The sequence below is a fragment of the Acinonyx jubatus genome, chromosome B1 (assembly GCF_027475565.1).
Source record: "Acinonyx jubatus isolate Ajub_Pintada_27869175 chromosome B1, VMU_Ajub_asm_v1.0, whole genome shotgun sequence".
Taxonomy (NCBI): domain Eukaryota; kingdom Metazoa; phylum Chordata; class Mammalia; order Carnivora; family Felidae; genus Acinonyx; species Acinonyx jubatus.
In genome coordinates, this window is record NC_069382.1 from 146618668 (window position 1) to 146632974 (window position 14307).

General features: G+C 34.4%; 1 protein-coding gene across 2 annotated transcripts in view; it reads left to right on the forward strand.

The window, feature by feature from the left end:
- TMPRSS11F (transmembrane serine protease 11F) overlaps positions 1-14307 on the forward strand; it is a 90012-nt gene that overhangs the window by 16025 nt on the left and 59680 nt on the right. For both annotated transcript variants that reach the window (XM_027057774.2, XM_053217283.1), the window contains exon 2: positions 1481-1561. In XM_027057774.2, coding sequence (XP_026913575.1) covers positions 1551-1561 — 11 coding nt within the window. In that variant the 5' untranslated portion in view covers positions 1481-1550. The remainder of the gene's footprint in view (positions 1-1480; positions 1562-14307) is intronic.

Sequence of the window (14307 nt, forward strand, 5' to 3'; positions counted from 1 at the left end):
AATACAGAAACAATAATGGGTCTTTATTGTATATTAAAATTAGTATAATTTTTCTAGTACTTTTTTTGGTTATAATTTTATGATTTTTTTCACTCTTGAAAAAAATCATATCTCCAAAGAACAAAATTACTTTCTGCCAAGTTATGATTTTCAATATAGGTAAAGTGATTCAGTAACTTTTCTGAATTATTTATTCAGAAATTTTTATTCCTTTTCAAAATTCTATTGTCACATGTCTTTTTTTTGTTGATAATTGATTACACAAACTGACAATTTGGCCAGTTTTTCCATTCATAATATGTCTTGAGAAATATATTTCATATTCATGACTATGTGGAATATTATAATAAAAATGTTGGAATTAGATTGATATTGTTTGTAGCATTTTAGATAAAGGTATTCTGTATGAACAACAACAATGCATGTTTATTTTTTTTCCTTTAATATTTCCTGGCTCTAAGCCTTTAAAAGCAGCTCTTAAAATTGTCATATCCATTCTGAAACTTTACTGATCTTCATTAGAAGTTCATATATTGAGACCAGAATCTCTGTGAACGAATGCAATTATCTAAAGTGACAATAGGGGTGCCTGGGTGGCTCAGCTGGTTACGTGTCTGACTCTTGATTTCAGTTCAGGTCATGATCTCATGGTTTGTGAGTTCAAGCCCCGCATCAGGCTCTGTGTTGATAGCGTGGAGCCGGCCTGGGATTCTCTCTCTCCCTCTCTCTCTGCCCTTCCCCTGCTTGTACTCTCTCTCTTTCAAAATAAATAAATAAAAATTAAAAAAATAAAGTGAGTATAAACACTGAGGAATTCATACCCAGTTAAGATGAACTAAGCTGTTCTTAATGATGAGAAAGAAGAAAAAAGTTTTGTTTTGTTGGTTTTTTTTTTTTTAATGTTCCTCTTTTGCCTTTTGGGGGCTAATTAAATTCTTTCGATAAAATATATAATCTTTAGAGCTAAAATGCACAAAAAAGCTAACACAAGTATTGCCAGTTTACTTATGATCAAAATAGTTCCAATGAGTTAAGTACCATGCCTATGGTCATACTACCAAGGTGGTGGAGATAAGCACCCTGGCCCATAGCCCAGGTCCTCACCACAGGACCATAAAGTTTCTCTTAAAGGGAAGAGACACAACAATTCTCATGAAGAAAGGAAAAAGTACCATTGAGGTGCTCTAATGTTTTGTTGTTGTTGTTGTTTAAACAAATTGGAACCACACCTCAATCCTGATCATACCTCCCCAACCGGAAAAGTATGGTCTTCTGAATCATCAGCAGTTGCACGTTGTGCCGTCCACTGCTTGGAGCTTCTCTATGCTATGAAGCATTAATAATTACTTCACTGTGTTGAACTGGCTGGCACAAAATTGATCATGTTCTTATCAGGCTACATCAGGACAGCAGATCTCAGTCAGTAAACCTGTAGGACTTGTTTCCTTTCTTGTTGCCAGTGACTCTTATTATTTTCCAGCCTCCCAGCCTTGACCTGGCTGATAGAGATCAGATGGTGACTGAATAGAAGCTGCCCCAGTCCTGGGTCCATGATGTACGCGTAAGTACGCAGCTTTTCTCAGTCAGAGTTATCAACAGGGACAGAGGTTCACAACTCCTGAGATGGGCAGGACAAACGGCTAGTGGATGGTGCTTTAAAACTAAGGGGTTTTTTTAAAAAAATGTGTTACTATATTTTCTGTTAAAGTTTTATTTTGTTGCTATGTTTAAATATAAGACTTTTTTAAAACAAAAGGAGCCAATATGATCCTTTCTTTCTAAATAACAGAAATAGAAATGATATGCAGTAATATATTAACTATATTATATTTAAACATTTAGAAAAACCTATGCTTCAAAAAATAATCTATAATACAGTTTAGTTAATTTCTTTGGTATGATCAGTAGCTTGGAATAAATTTTTGTCTTATGCTGCTTTGTGAAGTATATTCTGGGAAAATTTGAAATATAAGAGGAGAGTTTATTGGAATATCAATTTTTAATTCTAAATAATAGAAAATATGGTAGCAGTAAGATTTATATATATATATATATATATGAAGGATGAAAATTAAAATTCATATATAAATAATTATTGAATTAACAAAATCTAGACTATGTGACATTTGTCATGATAGACATACATATATATATATACGTATGTATGTATGTATATATATACACATTTAGGTAATTTCAGGCTATTGTTTAACAGACTCAGAAATAAATAACTAATATTTTATGTGAGTGATTTCATTCAAACACCTGCTTAGTCTAACCTTGCTTCTCAAAGAGATTCTTGACCCCTCTACAGACACCAATTTCCCACAAGGTTTGCATTGACTGATGTTTCAGACTTAATCATGATTCTTTGATAATTATAATTGTACAGTCATTTGATTTTGTCTTCAATGAAACATAGTACTTTAAGCCTGTAGGCTCTGGTGCTCTTAGATAATGAGTATTCTTGCCCTTCCTAAATTACTCTGAAATAAAAGCATTAGCCTGAGGAAGACTGTCTATTTCATACATAAAGCTTCTCCCCACAGGCCTTTTAAGGACAGCCTGATACAGCATATTATCTGTACTTTTTATTAAATAGGAGAGGTGTACTTCTTATTAAATATGAGAAAGTATTATTTCTAATTCACCACAATAAGGACAGAGTAAGACAAAATGTGCAGTAGGAAAAATTAGTTTTGTATTTAATAAACATTCACAAATAATGCTATGCTCACAATTTCAGTTGTAAACAATTAACAAAGAACTTGAAGTTCTCCCATTCTCATTTTGCTCAGAATTCTGTAGTATGGCTTTTCTGTCAGCCTGGTTCCTCTCTTCCCAACTTCTGGTATCATCTCTGTCCACTCCTTTTCCCACTCTAAAAGTATCATTACGGACACATCAAATTTCTGTATTGAAACCTCATCAACTCTGACCCAGAGTTTATAATTCTGAGGATTTTAAGTATCTTTTCTAATTGGATTCTATATCAGTATTATTTTTAACATGGATATTCTTTCAAAAATGTGGGCTGTGCCACAAAAGTAAGAAGGGTAGGTAGCAGGCTTATTGACTTCCTTAGTACAGGTATTTTGTCCATGGGCAAAGAGTCTGTCTCAAAGAATGAATGACTTAGATGCTATAGCTTCTTCACAGCAGCTCCGTCTTTCTCACTGTGGTGTAGTGGAAAGAGCACTAGCCTGACATTTAGACGTGTCCTAGATCCAGCTTTGGACGCATTGTCTGGACAAGTCACTTATCTCTCAAGACTTCACTCCCTTTATGTGTAAAATGTGAGGAGAATTTACACTAACAGAAATGGGGGAGTAGTTGTCACTATTAATGGGACTAGAAATCGTTTTTTGGTGGGTAAGCACAAAGCTATTTTATTTATTATTTGGCTTATTTTGATATTATTTATCTTGGGTTTTTTTCTTGGTTAAATTAAATAATTGTGAAGTAATATGTGATATTGGGGTTTTTGTTATATTTTTACCATGGCATACCTAGTAAGTCTAGATATTGAATTGTGGAACTGTTGTTTTAGATACATGATTATGTGTGTGTTCCATGCTATGATGCAGAACATTTCTTACTGTGGGTCATGGCAAAAAATATTTTAAAAAACTGCATTAGCCTTAAAGTCTTTTGAATTCCATGATTTCAAAAGTGTTAATAGCTAGTTAATATGGAGGACATTAACTTTCTTAAGGCACTAGAGAACCACTTAAATTATCCCCGAGTAGAGCTTTTCTTTCACTAGTCCCTATATCTGGTGCCTCCCACAGGTGAGGCAGAGATGAGATATGGCTGGCTACCTGCAATACAGATACTTTAGTGGCAGGATGCCACACCCTGAGGGCACAATCTGACAAGTGTGGGAAAAAAAGTATAAACAGAATGCTATAGGGATACCCACTCTATCTCATAAAGGCCTCTCTGAACATAAAATGATTGAGTTTAGTCTAAAAAAAACCTTCAGAATCAGCTGGAGGAGAAGGAAGTCAGGATTCTGGACTGGTCGAACACAGCTCTTGCAAAGGTCATGAGACTTGACATACACTGGTGAATGGATGTTGGAAATTATCAGATGAAATGAGCAAGTGGTCAGACGATGAAGGACATTTTGTACCAGATGAAAATCACTGAGCTGTATTATGAGAGTTGAGTAAAACTTTAGGCATAAGGAAGGAATGACAAAACTTGCTATTGAGAACCATTCAGGTAGACAGAGCAGTCTAGGGGGTCTCTACTGGTGTAGTTGCAGAACTGCACATATACACATATACACATGCACATAGACACATATATACATGTGCATGAAGGGAACAGCAGGGAGACTGCTATGTACAGGTTGTTTCTTCTGTCTAAAATGAATGTTCCTTCTCACAGTTGATGAGATTCCATATCTTCCTTAAAGATTCTAATCAAAATCGCTGTGAATTTTTTCTTACTTTACATTTTATGTGTTAATTATTCCTGAAGCACAGCCATCCTATTAAAAACTCGCATAAACATTGTATATGCTACTGTTGTCACTTCTCTGTATGGTCAAGTATTTTACAATTATGGCCCCCAGTCAAACAGACAGCTCTCTATATTCCCAGTGCTAAACACATTGCCTGGCCCATTGGAGACCCTCAACATTAGTCTGGTGACCTATGATAACATATGCCTAAAGCCAAAGAACAGAGACTGAGAAAGGAGGAACGGTTGGAGTCAATGAAAATTTCAAGTTTACTTTTCATTACATATCTATTCAAGAAGGCCTAGGAGATATTTGAGGTAGAGTAATTCAGAAGGTAAACAAAAAGCCAAAGAGTGGAGAGAAGAAAACTTGTGTTGTGGTGCTGATGGGGATTTATTATAAAAGAGATGAAAGCATCACATAATGCCTATAGACTAGATTTTAAAGTTTCATTTATTCATTAATTCAACAAATGCCTATTATTCTAGCTTATAGTGTACCAGTAGCACATTATATACACACATAATATAGACACATATATAATGTACTATATATGCATTGTGAGTATATATCATGTTTGCATATATACACGTATCATATGCACATAAACGTACACATAGACACATACAGGAATATAAAAACATTCTCTACTTTTCTGATGTTTATAACCTAAGGAGACACCATATTAAACTAAACAAACAAATGGTTATGAAAGACAAATACAATAAGTATGAGCTAATTTTTTTCCAAAAGTTTTTTATACTTCACTGTATTTCTTTTAATTATTTCTGGAATCAGTGATAATGTTGGCAGTGATAACTGCTGGCTTTTTTAAAAAATAGACTTTCAGTTTATATGATAACACTCTACAGCCTACTTTTATCTGCAAATAAATGAAAGCTAAGTTTGTGAAATGCATTTGAAAATATTAAATATTTTCCTATATACTTAAAAAAGCCTTGTGAAGATCTAAATAGGGCCTCTTAACATTCTTCAACAAGTGTAGAAAGACAGCATGGAAACCAGTATCTTGACCAAGAAGATAGTGCTGTGTGCAGTTGTTTGCAGTAGTCTTTAAAAAAGGTATTGTAGGTATTTACCCAAAGGATACAAAAATACAGATTTGAAAGGGTATATGTACCCCAGTGACTATGGAGAGAGGCCAACTGTCCATCAACTGATGAATGGATAAAGAAAATGTGGTGTGTGTGTATGTGTGTGTGTGTGTGTGTGTGTGTGTGTGTGTGTGTGTGTGTGTGTTGGAATATTACTCAGTCATCAAAAAGAATGAAATTTTGCCATTTACAATGATGTGGGTGGAACTAGAATGTATTATGCTAAGTGAAATGAGTCAATCAGAGAAAGACAAACACCATATGATTTAACTCAAATGTGGAATTTAAGAAACAAAACATATGAACATATGGGAATGGGGGGAAATAGAGAAGAGAGGAAAACAAACCACAAGAGACTCTTAGTGATAGAGAACAAACAATGAGTTGATGGAGGGAGGAGGGTGGGGGATAGACTAGATGGGTGATGGATACTAAGGGGGGAATTTGTTATGATGAGTACTGGGTGTTGTATGTAAGTGATGAATCACTGACTTCTATTCTTGAAATCAATATTGCACTGTATGTTAACTGAAACTTAAATTTAAAAACAGGATGAAAAGGAAAATAAATAAAATTAACAAAAGGATGGAGTTTAAAAAAAAGGATATTGTGTCTTTGGAGTACTGTGGGGTTAGATGTAGTAGGGTAATGGATGGATTTTTGGGAAAAATAGCAAGATGGTTTTCATGCTATTGAATCATATATTCATTATATGGTTTCATTATTTATGAAGCATTCGAACCCTTAGCATTTCAAGAATATTCACATCAAAATCCAAGTTGAGATGTCAATTCAAAGAGATATGAGAGAAGTTTTCATTTGCTGTTTTAGACTCTGTACATTAAATTTTCTTCCAATAATGTATACAACTAAACTTTGACTTTTAACTGATTCCTTGTAGTTGCCAGTATTAAAATGTATTTGTCTTTGAATTATTTTACAAAGTTTTTAAGATTTTATAATTAATTGTTTATTACTGCTCACTATTTGAAAACAGGCTACTTTGAGGCATTCAGTAATTTACGTAACATTATCATTGGGTGAAAAGAGCAGCCCACAACTTTGGCATTTTATATAAAATGAAAATGAATTAATCTAAAATATAACTGTAGAACATATACAGTAGTGTGATCTTTTAGTGGGACCCATATGAAGTTGCCCTTTTATAGGTTAAAAATGACTGAGCCAGAAATTTCATATGGTTCAAACTACTCAAATCTCTTCCAAGTCTTATTTTGTTTATAAATACACACATATAAACACACATATAGAATGACTGACACAACTTTAAAATTCCATGATTTTAAAAACTATGAAGACAATATTTGAAAAATCCTCCATACTATCTAAAAAACCACAGACTTGGATACTAGAATGTAAAACAAACTTGAATACACATCCCAAAAGGTGAGATAAGGTAGAGTGAGCTGACAAAAATTAACTCCTGGAAAAAAAAAATCCAGTGCAAAACAGAGTGTAGGGTGTATCTATACACTATTGTAAGCAAACAGGGGGGGAAATTCCAGTTATTTATTTAATCTACAAGGTGTCAACAACTCTTACATGTCCCCCTTTTACACCTGTTGACAGATTTTTTCATATGCTCTGTACTGCTTCTTTTCATAATCAACCAGATAAACCGAAATAAATAAAAGGACCTGAAATGAATGAGACGTTTAGTACAACCTGGCAGTGTCAAGTCATAAGAGAAGCTATATAAAGCAAGAATCTACAGCTTTATCTTGATAAAAGTTTTTAAAGATAGATTAAAAATCAGGTCAGTTATGTTACTCCCATCTTACACACTCAACTCCTGGTTTTGGTCATACGTGCAGACATGAACAAGTTGTCTGTTAAAGATAGTGTTGGGCATATTAGCCCAGACACCACCTCGAAACTACGTCAGTGTTTTCGTTTTATCTCTCCTCTCTACTATGTCAATGAGGCATTTCCTGCCCAATTATGTTCTAACTTCTCCTCCCTCTTATCATTCATCCTTCCATAATCATTTTTCTCCTTGACGGTTACTTGCCTCTGATTATACCTTTACTTTCAATCTCAAACTTCAGTTGCTTTGGTGGTACTGGCCACCATTTCTGCTACTGGCAAGAGAGAGGAAAGATCAATGTATTATTCCATTCCGTATATATCATGTCACTTTTAAGAACATATTAACTCATGGGATATTGTGATTGGGTACTTGGGTTATCATCAGATAAAATGGTTCAGACAAGTACCATCACCTGTTCACATTTTTGATAAGGTTAAGTGAAGAAATATGCCCTCTTTAGAGGAAAACATAAACTTAGAATCCTCGCTTTTCATGATTCATCTTTTTTGGAGCAACTACTTCTTGTTTAGGACCGCTCCTGTGTCCTTCACCCTTTGGTCCAACAAGAGCAGGAAAAATTTAGTCAGTATTTACTACTTCTTTAAAATTGGTAAAACCATTCATTTTCCTTTGTTGCTATTTATTTAACTGGTCAGCTGCCATCTTTCTCTTGTTGACAACAGCTTTTAAAAGAATATTAAACATTGCTTATAACAACCCTGTGGCAACAGGGAAGGATATAGCTTACTAGCTGAGAAAGACTTCGTTCACAAACTTCTGGATTTTGAATCAAATTTTTAGTAGTGTTGTGTACATCTATTTGTATTGTGTGATTTGTCCTGACTCTTTCAAGGCTCTCTATTAGTTGGAAATTTGCGTGGCTGAGGTAGAGTTGCAGTTTATTATCAAGGAACATAGCAAAGGCAACTGACTGTATTCTTACTACACAATTCTAATAAGCTAAGCTACGTACCCCTTTTATTAGTAAACTGGAATTCAGGTTCAAGGATCAACCTACATTCCCTCAGAAAAAAGTTTAAGTGGATCAGGCACTCAGGGAGCACACTGCCTATCTCTAAACTAATGAGGATAAAGGGTGCTAGATTCATGATTGTCTTTCTGGAAATGATTTAATGCATTTTAAATAAAATGTAGTTTGATTCAAGACTGATGTATTAGTTGTTCTAGGTGCCTGAAATGGGATTTTCTGCTTCAATTATGTGTTACATATTCATTAGAGTAAATGAAATAAGCATTATTTAGAGTGGAATCTACCTACCAGAATTGCATTTTCTTTGATTCATAAATTAATGTTGTATTTATAATACTTAATTGTTTAATAGCATAGGAGAAGATATATAGAAGCTGAATTCCAAATTCTGCAATATTTATAATAAAATATGGCTATTATTATTCACATAGCTATGAAATAAGCTTTTTTTCTGACTCTAATTCCTTTTCAGAGTTTTATCTGTGGCCAGATGTAATACCATGATAAGTCAATTAATGGACTTTCATGGAAATATAGAAGTAAATTCTTGTTGATTCATTTATAAAAATAGAAGTAGAATCTATCAGAATATGAAATTCAATAATGGAGTCCTACAAAAATGGAGTCCAAACAAAATTTAATATTTACACTGTTTAAACTTTATACATAGTTTGTAGGATCTCTCTAAAAGTTCAGAAGTTCAAATCCAATTATTTTATGTGATTCCATAGCTACATAGTGTTTCTTTAAACCACTGGGACTTAGATTATTTTACTATAGCAATTAGTTCATTATCAGTGGAAGCACCTGGGTGGCTCAGTTGGTTAGGCCTCCTCTGACACTTGATTTCGGCTCAGATCATGATCTCATGGTTTGTGAGTTCAAGCCCTGCTTGAGATTCTCTGTCTCCCACTCTCTCTGTCTCCCCCTTTCAAAATAAATAAATATTTTAAAAATTTATCAATGAGCCATTTAATGTATACTCAGACCTTCAAAAAATAAAAAATAGCTGTTTGAAAAAAATACAAATCTAATGAAATAGCATTTGGGTTGCATGGTATTTTAGTAAATTCATCAATGATAAGGCAATTGAGCATTTGAGGGGAAAATTCTAAGAATGAGAAGCTCTTAAACTCTGTATCCAGTCTAGCACTCTTACCTACTCATTACCTCTTTCACACATGACACCTCAGAAATGTGGCAGAAAGATTCTGGGACATGTTAATTTTGTTTATTTAATATGCAGATTATATTAATTGCAAATGAGAACACTGTTGATGTCCTTTATCTAGGACATTTATATCTTAATCATACATCCTCCCACTGAACTGGATTGCAAAATACCATTGAAATACAAACCTTTATATCAATCATACAGGAAGCTAAGCAAAGAACATTGGCTGCTTACTGAAAGTAACTGCATTTTAAAAGTACATATACATGCATATATGCATTTATTTATTTTGCCAAAAACTGCAAATCAATAGCACATTCTGTTTGGTATCTGTGATCGATCTATCTATCTATCTATCTATCTATCTATCTATCTATCTAAAACATTGCAAGTCCAAATTTATTGTAACTAACAGCACTCTGTAACTATTTAGTCTTTGAATGGTAGACAACAGGGGCACCTGGGTGGCTCGGTCGGTTAAGCGTCCGACTTCGGCTCAGGTCATGATCTCATGGTCCGTGAGTTCGAGCCCCGCGTCAGGCTCTGTGCTGACAGCTCAGAGCCTGGAGCCTGTTTCAGATTCTGTGTCTCCCTCTCTCTCTGCCCCTCCCCTGTTCATGCTCTGATTCTCTCTGTCTCAAAAATAAATAAACGTTAAAAAAAATTTTTTTTTGAATGGTAGACAACATACTGAAGGCTTTTTAAGATTGGCATCCAAAAATGTTTCACATCAACAAATACACAAAATATTTGTCAGGAGAGTGTATGCTTAGCAGTTTATGAAATTATTCAGTCACTATGACCATTTTAATTCTGTCCTCTAAGATATTCTCCCAAATTCAGTCACAAGTAGCAGAATGTGATTTCAATGGAAGCATATTATGCTGTGTTAAGTGAAGATGAGTAAAATTATTTTCGTTGAAACAGATGGAATTGAGTTAAAAAGAAAATTTGTTGAGAGTTCATTGGGCTATTTCGTCAAACTTAAAAAGGAATTGACACAGGAGGTATGGCTCCAGTATGGATCCAGTCAGCTGGTTGTGCTATATAGAAGGGGAAGTGAGGCTGATATGCACTTTCTCATAATTTTTTTCACTTTCTTGTAATTTAGGAATTTTCTTTTCAATTTCTCCTATGTCATATTTTAAAAGAGAATTCCAGGATCATACCTGAGGAAAAAAGTAAACACCTTGCCTATTACCTGACCTGAAGTTCAAAACCTTAATGGAAAACCTTGTTGTTCTTACTATTAGATAACATGTGCTGTTATTTTTCTGAAGCTTCAGGGGAGAAAATAAAAACCTCAGACCAGGGATTCTTGATTTGATTCTGGGAAGTTATTATGGTTGTTCTCAATTGTTTTGTGTCAAATATTGATTTATGTCTTCCTTGTCTTCAGGAAATACTGGCAAGTTTGTGGATTGGGTTCCTTGTGACTTATTCATATTTGAAATTTTTCAAGTCAACCAGACTTCCTAAATAATTGCCATGCAGGAGCCTTTTGGAAATATGAAAGCAGAAGACAAACCTTGATGCTTTAGGAGTTTATAATCTTAGAGAAGTAAACTTTATACACATAAGCAAAAAATAAATCAGCATGTAACTGGTGGCTGAATAGAGCAGTACACTGTAAAATATAGGTAGAAAAAAACAGAAGAATGTTAATATACTAGGATGTTTATATTAATGATCACAGACAGGTAGTATTTCTGTAATTCGTTTACCTTTTGCCTATAAGGTATCCATGTTAATACTGGTTTTCTAACATTTTTACATGACTAAATTTTACAAATATTCAGAGTACTATGATGAGCTCTGTATATTTTTATTTTTATTCATTAATGAACTTTTTATGATAAAAATATTGTCCAGATTTGTGGAACTAATTTTGTTCACTCATACACAAAAACATCTGTGGAATTATTTTGTTTATCTTTTGCAGTGACTTTAGGCTGTTCTCTTTCACACTCACTGTGTTTCATCCACACTGGTCTTATTTTAGTATTTGAATTTGCCAAACTTCAACTCACCCACGTGCGTTGCTTCCTCTGCCTGTGCTGCTCTTCCTTCTAAGCTTCACTTAATTAGATAATGCTTCAGATTTTAGTTTAAATGTTCTTGGGGGGATCTTCCCTGATCCCCTACACTAGATCAAATTTTTGTATTATACACATAGATGAGCACCTTGCATTTCTCTTAGCATTTTCATTGTGGTAATTATATACATATTCTTATAATATTTTTTAAGTCTGCATTTCCCCCTGGGCTATAAATTCTATGAATATGTCTGCTTAACCATTCTACCCCAAACAGTAAAAATTTTCAAGAACTATTTTTTCAATGAATATATAAATATCAGAACTCCTTACCAAGGAAAATCCTGAAGACCCGATTTCAAAGAATTGCTAGAAATATTTGTAATTAGTATACCAAGGATTTGTAATTGGGTGCTTCCAAATTGCATAAAATACAGACAAAGCAGTGGGTTAAAAAGAATTTTCTTTTTAAATATTTCTGTAGGCATGTAATACGAGAGCCCGTGTCTGAACTATCCAAAATAGAGTTACAATAGAGCCTGAATCAAATCTTTAAGCTTGGGAAAAAACAGAACAAAAAACAAAAAAACATCCTTTCCATATTCTTGGAAGATACTGAGGCTGAAGAATTAACATTTAAATATGTGTATTAGTTTCGATGTTTTCAATTGCAATCAATTAAAAACCCAGCCTCTGGAGATATCTGGGTGTCTCAGTAGATTAAGCATTCCAACTTAGGCTCAGGTCACTGTTCGTGAGTTCAAGTCCTGCCTTGGGCTCTATGTTGACAGAGCAGAGCCTGCTTCAGATCCTCTGTTTCCTTCTCTCTCTCTGCCCCTCTCCGGCTTATACTCTCTCTCTCTCTCTCAAAAAGTAAGTAAACATTAATAAAATAAAATAAAATAAAATAATAAAGTAAAATAAAACAAAATAAAATAAATAAAAATCCAGCCTCAAACTGGCTTACACAATAAGAAAAATTACTTAACATAACAGGATTTCTAAAAGCAGAGCTGGTCTTAGTCCTGTTTGATATAGCAGCTCAAATGTGTTAGGTAAGATCCAGATTCCTTCTGTCTCCCCTAGGCTGTTTTTAGTGACTCAGCTTTGCCCTCAGGTTGGCTTCTCTCAGAGTTGCAAGATGGCTATAGCAGTCCCATGTGTCAGATTGATACAGGATGTGCAGAGGAAAAGAAAAGAAATGATCTCTTAGTTTGACTTATTTTATTTATTTATTTTTAAAATTTTGTTAGCATTTATCTATTTTTGAGACAGAGAGAGACAGAGCACTAGTGGGGGAGGGACAGAGAGAGAGGGAGACACAGAATCCAAAGCAGGCTTCAGGCTCTGAGCTGTCAGCACAGAGCCTGATATGGGGCTCGAATTCAAAGACTGTGAGATCATGACCTGAGCCAAAGTCAGACGCCCAACTGACTGAGCCACTCAGGCACCCCTAGTTTGACTTATCTTAAAAGAAAGGAAGCCTTTGCTAGCAGTCCTCCAGCCAACTTCCCCTCCCATATACTTGGCCAGAACTGAATTGACATGTCCACTCTTGAACAACCATTGGTCAGGGGGGTAGAACCATCTAGTTTAGCTAACACTAATTACATGGGAGTGAAATAAATGTAGCGATGTTCCTTAAGAGAACTTTTGCCCAAGGATCAATGGTAATTAGTAGTTCTTTTTATAGTTCAGTGAATTGAAGATTGAGAATTCTAAGAGGCAAAAACATGAACTAGAAAGGTTTTTCAGTGAGGATGCCCAACTTTCTACTCAAGATAACATTAAATAATCATTGGATATTACTTGTATTAGTACTCAGATTCCTTTTTTGGTGAGACGTTTATCCTTTATTATGACAAATATTTGTTCAAAATTTCAAGAAGTCACCTTTCTTTACCCACATGTTAACAGAATAACACGAAGATTCTACTGTTCAGTCTGTGAACATTATGTGAATACTGTTTCTTTCCTCTTGAGAGTAATGTCAAGGGATCTTCAAGGGACACCCTTTGATACTCAAGATAATTGAAAAATAAAAATTCCTAAGTACAAAATTCCATTCTCCATTTGGGAAAGTGATAGGTTTCCTCTACTCTCTAAAATAGACATTTCAAAGTAATAAACACTGAAAAGTTCTTAGGTCATAGTGTAAGATTTAAGTGAAGTGATTTTTTTTTTATGATTTCTCTCTCTCCCCTTGTTATAGTTTAGCATGTGGATGTGGAATGGCCTAAGCCTTGCTGAACCTTTCACCCAGTGATAATCTTACTAAGAAGGGGAGTCCTAGTTGAAGAGAGTCTTAACAGAAACAAATAGCAAGCAAAATATTCCAAGAATACGTGCCACAGTAACATGGACCCCACCAAGATATTTGTTACAGAAAAAAATTAACTCTTATTCTTTTCTTACATTTAAATAAATAATTTTTGTTGAAGGTTTGTCTGGCCATGAAATTCACTCAGAGGAGCCCATCCAGCCTGGTAATATGTTGCCAATCCAACCTCAGGAAGTGTAACATGTAATAATCTGCACTGCCTTTCTGTTATCAACACTAGAGATGAAATATACTGCAACTTTTAGTTGCCATTATCATTTCAGTATTTATAAACATGTACAAATTCTCTTTTTCTCCATCATGTTTCCTATCAGCACAACCTCTTGGAATTAGTTTCATAAATTTATT